The sequence below is a fragment of the Glycine soja genome, chromosome 16, assembly GCF_004193775.1.
Source record: "Glycine soja cultivar W05 chromosome 16, ASM419377v2, whole genome shotgun sequence".
In the NCBI taxonomy this organism is placed as follows: domain Eukaryota; kingdom Viridiplantae; phylum Streptophyta; class Magnoliopsida; order Fabales; family Fabaceae; genus Glycine; species Glycine soja.
The window spans coordinates 34,643,430-34,658,213 of NC_041017.1; the positions used below are offsets into that span (position 1 = coordinate 34,643,430).

The 14,784-nt window shown below is 38.1% G+C and overlaps 2 protein-coding genes across 2 annotated transcripts; one reads left to right on the forward strand and one right to left on the reverse strand.

Annotated features, from left to right (window-relative positions):
* Positions 1-2,304: 2,304 nt before the first annotated feature.
* On the forward strand, positions 2,305-4,212 carry LOC114389416 (beta-fructofuranosidase, insoluble isoenzyme CWINV1-like; the record flags this gene model as incomplete). The annotated part of the gene is made up of 4 exons (XM_028350085.1): positions 2,305-2,670; positions 2,804-2,962; positions 3,065-3,270; positions 3,418-4,212. Coding segments are annotated over 4 exons (795 nt in total), but the record flags the coding sequence as incomplete, so codon positions are not given.
* Positions 4,213-11,287: 7,075 nt separating this feature from the next.
* LOC114389415 (isoflavone 7-O-glucosyltransferase 1-like) lies at positions 11,288-12,933 on the reverse strand. Its single transcript, XM_028350084.1, has one exon. The coding sequence runs from the start codon at positions 12,866-12,868 to the stop codon at positions 11,447-11,449; it is 1,422 nt and encodes a 473-aa protein (XP_028205885.1). The 5' UTR covers positions 12,869-12,933; the 3' UTR covers positions 11,288-11,446.
* Positions 12,934-14,784: the final 1,851 nt, after the last annotated feature.

A 14,784-nucleotide genomic window follows, 5' to 3' on the forward strand; every position in this document is an offset into this window, starting at 1 on the left:
AAATTCTTTTTGGGCTGCTAAAAAAATTTAAAGAATAATTAATTGCGCAAATTATGTATCACTGATAGTAAAAAAGTATGTGTAATTATTTAAAAAAAGAGTATTAATATATAAAAATAATACATAAAAATAGGTGTAATATTTAAATTAAATATAAATAGATCGTTTTGTGAAAAAAGTAATTATTTATTAATTAAATTGTCTTTTCTAAGACGTGTCCAGTTTCGGTTGAGAGAATAACTTAAATATTACTATTTATCATTCTACAAGAGCATAAACACGAGGCATTAAGAAAAAAAATATTTCAACCGTGCAAGAGTCTCGAGTCAAAAAAGAGTGGCAACCTTTTTCATCTGAATTATTGTGAGACATTGTACAGATGCCCACGGCAGTTGGGACCCTAAACAACACTTATTAATTAAAAAACCACAAAGTTAATGAACTTTTTGATTGGTTTAATTTGTATGATGTTAAAAGGATTTAGGGGTATAGTAGGGTACTACCAACAGGAATTGGTTTTAGTCGAAAAGGCTAATCTCTCCAAATGTGGCAAATTATAATTTAAATTCTTATTGAAAAAGTTGTCTATATTTAGTGTACAACATTCTCTCAAATAGAACTACATTGAAAAAACATACATGTGGGGGAGAAAAGAAAAAGAATTTGGGACATGCAAGGTTACTGAGCAGCTTAACATTTAGTTCTTGCAAGCTGATAACTCTCCCATGTGTGATATCCTTTTTAACTAAACCCTTGTTTCTCTTCTCAACCACGAGTGCTGCTCTAAGTGAGGAAGATATCATAAGTGATAGGAAAGGCTTCAGAGCCTAACTCTTTAGTTGCTTTTCCTGCTAAATCCTAGCTTCTTTTCTTTCTCCTTCATCTTTTGATTACTGAACTATGATTGCATACTCATCAGATCCTAGCTTGAAAATAATTCAGTGGCCATCGTTTCGGCTTGCAAGCAAGGTCTGTGTGAGATTTATTTTTTCATATGCATGTGTTTGTTACCAGTTCATATAATTGACTTGTTGCCTACATTTGCAGATTCCCTTAGCACTGGATATGGCAGCTCAATTTCCAGGAAAGGACTCTGATCTTTGGAGGCGCATATGTGCAGATGAATGTGTGAAGTGTGTTGTGATTGAATGCTATGACTTTTAAAAATGTCCTGAATGCTTTGGTAGTAGGAGAAGCTGAAAAATGGTAGCTTTCAGTATCTTTTCCTGTTCATGTTTGTCTATTTCAGTTTACAGTTCATACTAGAATCATTATAAATGTAAGAATATAAATAGCCTTAGCCATGTTTCTTTTGGGTAGCAAAACTATGATCCAATTCTATTAACATTCTATCCAGCTTTCTTTTCCCATGTGTTTTTTATTTATTTATTTTATATGCAGACTCCAAATTTGGCTCTTGCTGTTTCTATTTCATGAAAAGCAAGTAGCGTTGTTTTATGTGCATATACTATTCATTTATTTTTATCTATTTATATTGTAAATGTCTGTCTGGACTCAGGATTACTGAACTCAAAATAAATAAAAAGAACATATGGTTAACTTCATTAACTCAAAATTGCATACTGCATTATATTGGTCACCCAAATTTTGTGTCAGCTGCTTGTGTTGTTTTTCTTAATTAACGAATAAAATTTAAGTTATAGACATTTCATTAAAATTATGTCATCAGTCATTATCATTAGTTCTGAATTCATTGTAATGGAACAGGACAATCTCTGTCATCATTAAGGAATTTGAAAACAGCATCTCTAAGAATACACTTGTTGGAAATTTTTGAATGGGGTTTTTGCCTTCCCTTTGTAAGAAGTTTGTGGAGATTGTGGAAATCTTGGTGAGTCATTTAAAGGAAAACTAATCATATATTACCTTTGTAGTCTTAATGGGTTCTTGTCTCTAACTATCCTATTTAGAAGCTTAGACATTCCTTTCTGGTTACAGAAAGATGCAGATTCATCCAAACAAGGTATTATTGTTGAAGATGAAGACCTAGAGTTCGTTCCTGGCCAATTTAATTACTGTTATTTTGATGATTAATTAACTGTTTTCAAGTTTAACTACCTCTGCTATGAATGCCAAATTAAAATTGCTATCATAATCTAAATTCCAAGTTTGCACCATGCTCAGTATTCTTATTCTTATTTCCAGATTTGGATACAACTGTACTCGATCTAAATTAGTTGCATCATGGATCCTTTTGATTATGTGCTTCACTCGTTTTGAATTTCATCATCATGCTTATGTCAGGTGGTTTTATTATAGTATTCATGTCATTTGTGAATCTGATTGTATATATCTTTTCATGTCATTTACCATGCTTGTCAAGATTCTAATAAGAGAAAAAAGGATGGCTCAATATCGTGCTCTCTAAGGAAGAACAGAAGATCTTCTATTGCTGGTGAGGAGGATAAAGGTGGTAAAACCTCAAGGCAGCTGAGAAAACAAGCAGCTCGTAAACCTGCAAACAGTTCATTCAATGAGGATGTTGAAGATTTGGAAGGAACTAACCTGAACTTATTATTGGACCATGGAATGTTTTATGCTTCCAACTCATTTTTTGACTATGCCAAGAACAGAAGGATATTATGGGGATGGTCAAAGGAGTGTGAAACCACACAAGATGATTATGAGAAAGGATGGGCTGGTCTACAGGTATTTTATCTCCATGTTGGGTATTTTCTTTTAATTATTTCAGCACCCTCCATGTTAAAAATTGTTTTAGGACCATATTATCATCATAAAGTGATCTACATATTTTGAGATAGTGTGTTGTTTGGCTATGTAGAGTATTCCAAGGCAAGTTTGGCTTCATAAAAGTGGGAAGTGGTTGATGCAGTGGCCAATTGAAGAGGTAGAAAAACTACATGACAAACAAGTTAGCATAATGGGAGAGAAACTGGTTAGTGAATCAACTATTGAAGTCTCTGGTATCCCTGCATCACAAGTAAGTAAACTGGTGCTGCATTTTCTTACATTCTTTTTTTTATGAACTTTATAACATAGGACAACATCAATGAGATTTTTCTTTACAACTTAACCTTTCAAGGTCGATGTAGAAGTGTGGTTTGAGCTACCTGAACTAGAGAATATGGAGTGGCTAAATGAAAGTGAAGTTGATCCCCACTTGCTGTGTAGTGAAGAGTATGCATCAAGAAGTGGCATAATAGGTATGTGGCCGCTGGTTGATCTCTTGCATTGGATACAACTATTGGTATGTGGCCGCTGGTTGATCATTGGTGCCAGTTCTTGCAGGTAATATACTTGATTATTATTTATTTACACATTTTTAACTTTCTCGAGTTATGTTGTGAAGCTTTCTTATTAGGATGGCTTTCAGAGGGATCTGCTAATACTCGATCATTTTACTCAAATTGATAAATTTTGATACTACATACTCAGGCTCGGCATAACAAAGCAATATCTAGGGACACATGGTCTCAGCTTTTGGAGTTTGCAAAGGTAAAATAATAAACTATTAATCCTTACCGTAAACATAGTCAATGGTGCCCTCATAATGTGAATGAACACTTCCTGTCTTCATAGGGATTTATTGTTGCATGAATATATCTATATCTATGCTTGATGTCTGGCTATCTGTCTTTTATTCTGTTTGTCTCATTTTGTCTGCGTATGATCATCTTGCACTTGGTGGCTAGTTATAGTATCCAAGCAACTTTCATTTTAAATCATTAAGGTCTTCTTTCTATCTTGACTGATGGGGGATCTGAAGACCGAAAAGGATTAAGCGATGAAGCCATGGAGTGGAATCAGATCCAAGAAAAGGATTAAGGTTTTCTTATTTTTACTTTATTAATATTGTTTTATTTGCAGGTGAAAAGCTGCTTAAGACCAACTGTAAGATATATGTGTCCTCAATGGAGTTGGGATTTTTTCTGCATAAATCATTTATTTATGTTATGCAGGCCCTTTCTATACATAGTTGAATTTATAGTTTAATTTGGTTGGTTGAGAATGTGGAAGTCTATTTTTGGTTGCTTTTGCAGGGGAATGAAAATGTCTTTGTTGGTGAAGGGTAGGTGAGAGAAATGAAAGGTGTGTTGGGTTGAATAGGTATGGGATCAATGAGCAACAACAACGCACGAAAGGTGGTGTGTGTGACGGGTGCTTCTATATTAACCTTTTCTATTATTAGAAATTTTCTTTTTTCTATTATTTTATTATATTTTTATTTTTATTTAAAAAAACATTTTAAAATGATTTTTTGAAAAATCACCTTAGAGAAACACATTTTTCTAAGATGGTTTTTTTGAAACCATCTTTAAAAATAGACTATTAACATTATTTATATGTTGTTTAGAATTGTCATTGTACGTCTTTTTTGTTGTAATGAATTTTAAATAAAAATAAGAATATATAAGTGAGGGACAACCTTCACCCGTTGAGCTAGTTTTTGGGGTTCAGTTAGGTCTCTCATATTATTCATTTTAAGATGGTATGTTGAAAATAATCTAAGTCTCACATATATTAAAAGTAATCACACATTAGAATATATAAGTGAGCGAAACATTGACGGAGAGCATGAAAAATAAGTATTGATTATTTTATCAATTATTATTAATTTTTATCCTATTAAACATATAACTTAGTCATTTATAATTTATTATGTTCTAATTTCTTATAATTTTATATTATTTTATTACTCAGAATGATACATAATATTAAACATAGCGGCCGCCAAAGTGGCTTGTTGTTCAGGACCTGTAGGGGCCAGTTATATTCAGAGGGCGGTGGTGGGCCGTGATGGGAACGGAGAAGGGAGCAATGGAAGACTGGGTGGATATGTGCGTCCGGTGGGAGATTGAGTCGATAGGCGACCAGACCAATGCGTTCAACAATTTGAAATGGGCCAAAGAAGCGCTTAGAGAGTTTTGGGTGGCACGGTCCGGTGACCGACGTCTGTCGTCTTGGGCGCAGCTTGACATATACCCATTGCCCCTATTCGAAGGTGATATCATCGCATTTGACATCAACGTACCTCTTCATAGCATCTTGGGCCTTCTTTAAGCGTTGCTTAAGTTTGGAGTGCAATTGTTGACGAGACTCAAGCAAGGTTTGGACAACTTCGTTATTCGTCATGCCCGTGACATAATCGAGGATTGTAGGTGGTGGCTTACCGTAGATGATCTCAAATGGAGTCATGCCAAAGCTCGAGTGAAGTGAGTATTGTAACTCCACTCTGCAAGGGATAGATACTGGTGCCATGTGGATGGTTGATCATGAACGAAGCAGCGGAGGTATTGCTCAAGTATTCGGTTCATCACCTTCGTCTGGCCATCGGACTGAGGGTGGTACGTCGTGCTGAGTCGCAATCGTGTGCCGCTTAATCGGAATAACTCCTTCCAGAACTTGCTTAAGAAGATAGGGTCGCGGTCAGACACTATGCTTTTAGGAAACCCATGTTGTTTACAGACGGTGTCAATGAAGAGGCCGGCGACCCTGAACGCTGTGAATCCCGTGGGAAGAGCACCCAAATGCACCCCCTTCAAGAACCTATCTACCACAACCATGATGACAGTAAATCCGTTAGAGGTTGGTAAATGGGTGATGAAATCCATTGAAAGGTCTTCCCACACGCCCTCCGGTGCCGGCAAGGGTTGCAGCAGTCCAGCTGGGCGCTTATGGAGATTTTTATTCTGTTGGCAGGTAACACATTCTTTAATAAACCTCTTAACATCCTATTGAAGGTTGAGCCAGAAAAAACTTGATGCGAGACGATGGGTTGTTTTGGCAACACCTAAATGGCCTCCAAGTGGGGTCGCGTGATGCTCCGAAATGAGGATATGGAGATAAGGATTGCTGTTATTAAGCCAGATGCGTCCCTTGAACAATATTAATCCATCGCCGAAAGAGTAATCAAGGTAAGAGGTTGGGTGTTCCTGAATGGCATCCTTGAGTTGCTAGAATTTCAGGTTATCAGCGAGTGACTACTTAATATCATGGAGGAAATCAAGTTGTGGTATGGAGAGGATGAGGAACTGGCCCTCTGGGTTTGGAGCTCACGAAAGGGCATCTACTACTACATTCATTGCGCCGGACTTGTACTGGATGGAGTTCTCATAGCCAAGCAGTTTCGAAAGGTAATAATGTTGTTTCGGCGTTTGAATGACTTGTGTCATTAACTCTCGGAGACTTTTGTGATCGGTGAGGATCGTGAATGGCCGGCCCAGGAGGTATTGCCTCCACTTCCTCACTGCCGTCACGACGGCGTGGAGTTCACGTATATACGTGGATGCATGAAGTAGCCGAGGTCCAAGGTGCTTACTAAAATACGCCAAGGGGTGGCCATTCTGCAACAGCACTGCACTAATAGTTGTTCCAGATGCATCAGTTTCAACCACGAAGGGCTCGGAGAAGTTAGGTAGGGCAAGTACAGGTGCATTGGTCATGGCGAGTTTGAGCTGGTCGAAGGCCTGCTGAGAGTCCGGGGACCAATCGAAGGCGTCTTTGCAAAGCAAGGTCATGAGTGAGGTCGTGATGGAAGCATACCCTTTAATAAATTTTCTATAAAATCCAGTAAGCCCTTAGAATGCACGTAGTTCTCGGACCGAAGTTGGTGGTGGCCACTGCAACATAGCTTGGACCTTGGAGGGTTCTGGAGTAACACCCTTGCCAGACACGATGTGGCCGAGATATTCAATGGATTCTTGAGCAAAGAGGCACTTAGAATGCTTAAGGTAAAACTCAGCGTGTTGGAGGGCTTGAAATATAATCTCCAGGTGGTATAAATGTGAGGATAACGAATCACTATAAACCAATATATCGTCAAAAAAACTCTGGCAAACCTTCGTAGGAATGGTTGCAGGAGTTGGTTCATAGCGGATTGGAATGTTGAAGGTGCATTGCAGAGCGGAAGGTGCATTGCAGAGCCCAAAGGGCATCACCAAATATTCGAAGTGGCCATTATGGGTGCGGAAGGCTGTTTTCTCGATGTCTAGTTCACTCATCAAGATCTGGTGGAACCCCTGTCGGAGGTCCAGCTTTGAGAACCACGAAGCATGGCCCAATTCGTCAAGCAATTCATCTATTGTCGGAATGGGGAAGTGGTCGCGAATGGTGACTGAGTTTAAGGCTCTGTAGTCAACACATAGCCGCCAAGTGGCGTCCTTCTTCTTAACCAAGAGTACGGGGGAAGAATAAGGACTGGTACTCGATCTGATCAGTCTGGCGACGAGGAGGTCCGAGACTTGTCTTTCAATCTCATTCTTTTGGAAGTGTGGATAGCGGTAAGGTCGAACGGATATTGGGGTAGTGAAGGGATGAAGGGTGATACGGTGAACCACCTAGCGTGGCGAAAGGAGTCGAGATAGGGTCCGGAACACGTGCTCATATTGGTGAAGGAGGTGTTCCACAGAGATGAAAGGGTGTTGGGTCGTGGTTGGGTCGGGTTGGTCCGTGGGTAGGAGGTGTAGTTGGTATAAGGCCGAAGTGGAACCCGTTTGGATGAAGTGCTTCAGTTCGGCCGCTGAGGCTGGTTCGGGCCCAAGATTAACATCTGCCTTGAGTGTGATATCTCGACCCAGGTGGTTAAAATGCATGATGCATTCTGCGTAGTCAGTCGTAACTGGACCCAGGTGTTTCAACCAATCTATCCCTAACACTGCATCTGCACCACTTATCTGGAGCAAGTGGAAGGAGACCACGAAGGGGTGACCTTGGATAGTGACCTGAGTTTCAGGACAAACCTGGTCACTGGCTAACGTAGAACCGTTGCCCACCATTACTTGGAGGGGATGAGTAGTTTGTAGAAGAAGTTTAAGGAATTGCGCGATTCGTGGTTGAAGGAAGTTATGAGTACTTCCACTATCAATCAGGACTGTGAGACGTGCTTTTTTAATGGTGCCAAAGATTCGGAAGGTTTCCGATGAGGGTAGTCCACCAAGAGCGTGAAGACTGATGTGTGAGCAGACCGCCTCCGGTATCGGTTTTGGAGAGTTCCCGTGAGCTGCTGTCTGATCATCTTGTGGTTCAGGTTCAATGGCCTCATTGATTTGTGACTGTTCGTCAGTGATGAAGAGTAACACTCGACCCTTGCACCTGTGGTTAGCACTCCATTTTTCATCACAATTATAGCATAATCCTTTTTTCTCGCCGGAAAGCCATTTCTGCCGGCGTGCGCTTCACAAATGGTGTAGTTTTGGATGAAGTATTCGAAGCTTGAGGAACGAAGGGCCTGGGTTGGGGAAAGCTTCGGGGTGCCTGGTTCGTTCGATCACGTAGCTTCTCTTCTTGAAGCTTAGCTAGGGCTGTAGCTTGGAGTAGGGATATTGGTTGAAGAGCCATGACCTCACGTCGAACTTCAGGGTTTAATCCTGAGATAAAGCAACTTAAAAGGAAAGGAGGTGGATGACCTACCACGCGGTTTGCTTACCTCTCAAACTCCGTTAGGTATTCGTTCACCGTGCATGTTTGCGTTAATTTGAACAATGCTCCTTTAGGATCATCATAAAATGTTGGCACAAATCGTGATTCAAGAGCTTGCAGAAAGCCTTCCCAGGACGTGATAAAGTCGTTGCTGAACATCCATTGATACCAGTTTAAGGCGGCGCCGTCGAGGTATAGGGATGCGACTGTGATTCGTTCTTCCTCAGGTGCATTTTGATATTGGAAAAGCTGCGTGATCTTGAAGATTCGGCCTAATGGATCGCGTCCATCAAAACGCGGTATATCTAGTTTAACTGTGTTGCATTGATGGCTATGATGGTTTGTGGCAGGTGTGTTTGTGTGGTTGCCGGAATCGTTGGAACGAAGGTGCTCTAGAATGGAGTCTACCTTGCCCGCAAGGTCGTTGTAACGTTCATTGATAGAAGCATGGCCATTAGAGAGCCTCACAATGGCTTCTTCAAGGCGATCAGTTGTTGTTTTCCTGGTTCCGTGGTCAGCCATGGAGATGGAGACGGCGGAGGTCGGACCAGTTGTTAGGTGTTGCACGAAGGGAAAAGGAAGAGCACGATGGCTCGCGGTGGAGGAATGAATCTAGACGTGAAGAGGGAAGGATGCGCCCTTATTCGAGGAAGGGAATAACTCTTGAGTAAAACGTATATTTCTCATGCCTTTATTATGTAGTAGCAAGGCTTCATGGTGAATGTGATTCAAAGGTGTTTTGATGATAACAATGATGACAACAAAAGATGATGACAAAGGTGATGAACAAAAAGCTCAAAGATCAAAGAACAACTCAAGTGAATCAAAGAACATCTCAAGTGAATCAAGAACAAGTCAAGAGTTCAAGAATTAAGAAGAATTCAAGACTCAAGAAGAAAGCCTAGAATCAAGAATCAAGATTCAAGATCTCAAGAATCAAGATCAAGATTCAAGAATGAAGAAAAGACTCAATCAAGATAAGTATTAAAAAGTTTTTTCAAAACTTTGAATAGTACATGGTTTTTTGACAAAACCTTTACCAAAGAGTTTTTACTCTCTGGTAATCGATTACCATATTATTGTAATCGTTTACTAGTAGCAAAATGAGTTTGAAAAAGTTTTCAAACTGAGTTTACAACGTTCCAATTATTTTCAAAAGGCTGTAATCGATTACAATGTTTTGGTAATCGATTACCAATGCTCTTGAACGTTGAAATTCAAATTTAAATGTGAAGAGTCACATCTTTTCACTCAAAAGCTTTGTGTAATCGATTACACTTATTTGGTAATCGATTACCAGTGACTGTTTCTGAAAAAATCAAAAGATGTAACTCTTCAAAAAGGTTTTGACTATTTCAAATGGGTTTTAAGTTTTTCTAAAAGTTATAACTCTTCTGAATGGTCTTCTTGACAAGACATGAAGAGTCTATAAAAGCAAGGCTTTGTTTTACATTTCAACGATCAAAAATACTTTTTGCTTTTCCAATCAATCCTTTACAAGCCTTGAAATCTCTTTGAACTTCTTCTTCTTCTTTGTACCAAAAAGCTTTCTGAAGTTTTCTGGTTTTCTAAACCTTGAAAACTTGTGCTATTCATCCTTTTCATTCTCTTCTCCCTTTGCCAAAAAGAATTCGTCAAGGACTAACCGCCTGAATTCTTTTTGTGTCTCTTTTCTCCCTTTTCCAAAAGAACAAAGGACTAACAGCCTGAATTCTTTTGTGTCTCCCTTCTCCCTTGTCAAAGAATTCAAAACGACACAGTCTGAGAATTCTTTTGATTCTTTCCTTTCCCTAATACAAAAGTGTTCAAAGGACTAACCGCCTGAGAATTCTTTTGTATCTCCATTCACAAAGTATCAAAGGTTTAACAACCTGAGATCTTTGTCTTAACACATTGGAGGGTACATCCTTTGTGGTACAAGTAGATGGTACATCTACTTGGGTTTGACTGAGAACAAGAGATGGTACGTCTCTTGTGGATCAGTTCTAGTGTAGGGTATATCCACTAGGTTCAAAGAGAACAAGGAAGGATACATCCCTTGTGGATCTTTGCTTGTAAAAGAATTTTTACAAGGTTGAAAGAAAGCTCAAGGACCGCAGGTCGCTTGGGGACTGGATGTAGACACAAGTTGTTGCCGAACCAGTATAAAAACTCGTGTGTGTTTGTTTCCTTCTTCCCTACTCTTTTACTTTCCGCTGTGCATTTAATTTTCGCTTTTACTTTTTGTTAAGTTTCTCTTCTACTCCTCATTCTCTTAACAATTTAGTAAAAGCCTTAAAAGAATAATTTTTTAATTGGTAAAAGTTTAAAAATAATTAATTCAATCTCCCTTCTTAATTATTTTGAGACCACTCGATCCAAGATATTATAATGTATATCAGCCTTTTATAGCTAGTGGTACATGCCAGGATAACTGCCCTGCCTAATTCTGTTGTAACTATTAATTCTTATCATCACGTGCTTTATTATTATTTCATGTACAAGCTTTTATTCCCTCCCGGTAAACCCGTCACGTGATAGTCACGTAAGTGCAGAGGCACTTTCTTGGCACGCACAGGTCTCGTGCTGCTGCTAACATTAAACTTCATAAATGACTTTAATGACTAATAAAGATATTGACGCACAATGACTAACAAGACGGTTTTTGGCCTGAGAAAATGAAGTAAGTTTTTCACACTGTGGGAAACAAAATTTACACCGTTAGATATATTGCTTTTTAAATCAAAGGCTGAAATTATTTGCTCTTTTTTCCTTTTTTTCATTTTTTCTCTCGTTCACAAACTAAGTGTATAATAACATATTAAATGTTCATAAATAATTTTTCTAAAACAAAGAAAAATAAGAGATTAAAAATGATAAAAAAATTATAAATATAATAAATATTTGATTTAATAAAAAGATAAAAATGAAAGGTGTCATAAATGTTTTAGATGAGCAAGGATCACTAATTGAAACAAATTCAACTTAAAAAATTAAGTCTACAAGTTTAAAGTTTGGAAACCAAATGGTATAATATTTAGAGGACAAGTCAATGTCAAACTGAGAATCAACTCTGTTTCCACAGCTTAGCCAACTTATCCAACGAAGCACGTGATGTTCCGCCTTCAGCCATTGCTTCCGCAGCACTCATTTTCATCTTGAAAATCCTCTGACGAATCTCTTTCCCTTTGTCTGATTCCATGAGTTCCCTAACTCGGTCCCCCAACTCAGTCGAACTCACGAACCCATCCTTGTTCTCTTTCACCGCCAAAGCCACCTTCATTTCCTTCACCATAACCATCCTGTTCATCTTCTGCTCCGCGTAGAGAGGCCACGCCACCATCGGCACCCCTTCACACACCGCTTCCAACACCGAGTTCCAACCGCAGTGAGTCACGAACCCACCCACCGAGTCGTGACTCAGAATCGCCGCCTGTGGGGCCCAGTCCCTCACCACCATTCCCTTCTCCTTGGTCCTCTCCAAAAACCCTTCTGGCAACAACTCGTCCAGACTCAGTTCCTCCGCCGAGTCATCAGCACCACCCAACTCGGTTCTCACAACCCACAAGAACCTTTGCTCACTCTTCTCCAACCCAATAGCTATCTCCTTCAACTGAGCCCTCGAGAACCTTCCCATGCTTCCGAAACACAGCAACACGACGCTCTGACTCGGTTGCAAGTTTAGCCAACTCAGACACCCTTTGTCTTCTTCTCCATACGGTGCAGAAATCACGGGTCCGACACAAAACAAGGGTGGTGGTACTGTCGCATCCTCACTTAACGCTCTGATGGCTTCTTCTTCAATGGCTTCAAATGTGTTTACTATAATCCCGGCACCACCCATCATGGTTTCCGCTATCTGAAGGAAGACTTGGCAAACGTAACTCAAAGGGTCTTTGCATTCGTTTGGAAAATCATCGGCTGTAATTGTGGGTAATCCAGGGATTTGGATTTGCAAAGGTTGGTCTTTGTCCTTTTTTTCTATAAGGACTTGGTTAATGGGGGGGTAGTAAAGGAGTAAAGCGAGAGGGGAGGCGCCGGAAGTGTAGTAGAAGTAAGTGGGGACGTTGTTGTTGAGATTTTCAGTGAGGGCTTTGGGGTCGTTGAAGTTCATGAAGTCCATGACGATGGCTTTGAGGTTCGAAGCTTTGGCGAGGGTTTGGAGTGCAACGGCGATGTTTTGCGTGCTGTGGCGGGTGAGTTCGAGGGAGAGGAGGTGAGGGGGGAGGAAGGGGGTGTTGAAGGGGAGTGCGGCGAGGGGAACGCGGTGGAACGTGATGGAGGGAGTGGTGGCGGTGACGGTGGCGATGTATTGAGCATTAGAGTTGCAGGCTAAGGTGGTGGTGGTGGAAGGGGTGGTGGGAGGAGTGAGGATGAGAATAGTGATGGAAAGTGAAGGGTGGTGGGTCAGTATGAGTTTTCCCAACTCCACCATGGAAACTAGGTGTCCCCTACCAAGATTAGGGTATAGAACAATGGTGTCTTTCATGTTGGAGAAGAGGTATGAGTTTTTGAAATGGAATTGGATCTAGTTCCAACAAAGATGCTTGCTCTATTTATGGACAGTGAGCCACTCTACTGTTATTTTTTTTTTTTTTAAGGAAAATGTCTGGTGAGCACCGATTGTTCTATGATACATCTAAGGATATCGAAGGAAAAAAAAAATATAGAGAGATTTAATAAAATTTATGGTGCAATAAGAAGAAAGACAAAAAAAAAAAATATTACTCATTTTTTGGACTAACTTTGATGACTTCATATTATAAAGAGAATATTCTTATTTCTTACCAGTAGACACCAAGTAGTGAGTATTAGATGGTTTGGGATTATGATTCTTTCTGCATGATATATTAGTTAAAATTGTTTATCTCTATTTATAAAAAATTTTTAGTTGTCTCTTGCATTAGTTTTCTTTTTAACGAAATATTCTTAATTATTTTACATAAATATTAGAAATTAATAAGATAACTAAAAAATTGACTAATATGTTTAGATTAGATTTATAATGAGAAATAATCAATTTTTTATGGTGAAGACAAAACAAAACTATTATTTATATTTTTTCATGGTATCACTATGATCTTGAGGAGTAGAATTGATTCTTGAAATTTTGAAACTATTCAAATTTAAGGATAATTAATATATATATATATATATATATATATATATATATATATATATATATAAATTATTAACAAATTTAATGTTATTAATTAATTAGACAATCAATTTTCTTAATATGTATGAATAAGTTAAAAGTGTTTTATATGTGCTTAAGGATGAATATAGTATTTCATAGATATTGGTTGGGATTATAAACACACAATAGTTTCAACCTACTTAATAATTTCTTGACAATTATAACACTTATTTAATACCTACGAGAAATATAAAAATATAGTAAGTGATATAATAAGAAAATAAAATAATAATTATTAATAAAGTATATAAGATTAGAACGTGTCTAAATATATCATTTTTCTTATATTATTTAATGAGATAGTGGTTCATATATATTATAATTATTTTTGTTCTTTCAGAATGAGAAAAGTATAAGAGGAGTGATCCACACATATTTATTTTATTTTTAATAAATTTTAAATCATATTAAAAAAATATGTTAGTAGTATTTTTCAAATGCATTTAGAAGTGAAGAACAAGAAGAGAAAATTTTACTTTTTGATCTTTATTTAACAAGGGAGTTATTGGTTTAACTAATTATATATGGTAAAATTGTAAATTTGATCCCCCAATTTATCTTTAGTTTTATATTTGATCCTCAATGATTTAATTCACAAATTTAATTTTCTCATTTTGTAAAATCGTGCAATGTTTGTTCCCAGACCACAATTGAACATTGATCATTGTGATGTTGATTGTCATGTGTCACGTTCTTATTGGATAATGACTGTCACGTGTCATGTTCTGATTGGATATCAACTCCATAAAAGATGAAATGAATTGTTATTTTCATTGACCAATCAGAACATAACACGTGACAGTCATCGTCTACTAAAAACATGACATGTGACAATCAACATCATTTGTTAACCGTCAACGTCTAATTGTGGCCTGGGATCAATATTACACGATTTTACAAAATAAGAGGATTAAATTTGTAAATTAAATTATTGGGGGATCAAATTTAAAACTGAAGATAAACTGAGAAACCAAAAATACAATTTTACCATTATATATATGCATCTTAAGTTGCTCTAATGCTATTTCTAGTGATAATGAAGAACTGTAGTGTCACGAGACATGATTCCAATCAATTGATGCATATACATTTACTATTACACGAAAGTTATTCTACACCTCCATTTATTGCATTGATTCATTAATAATCGGTGTAGTATAAAATACATTGACATTTTGTAAATTAAAACAAAAATTATTACACCA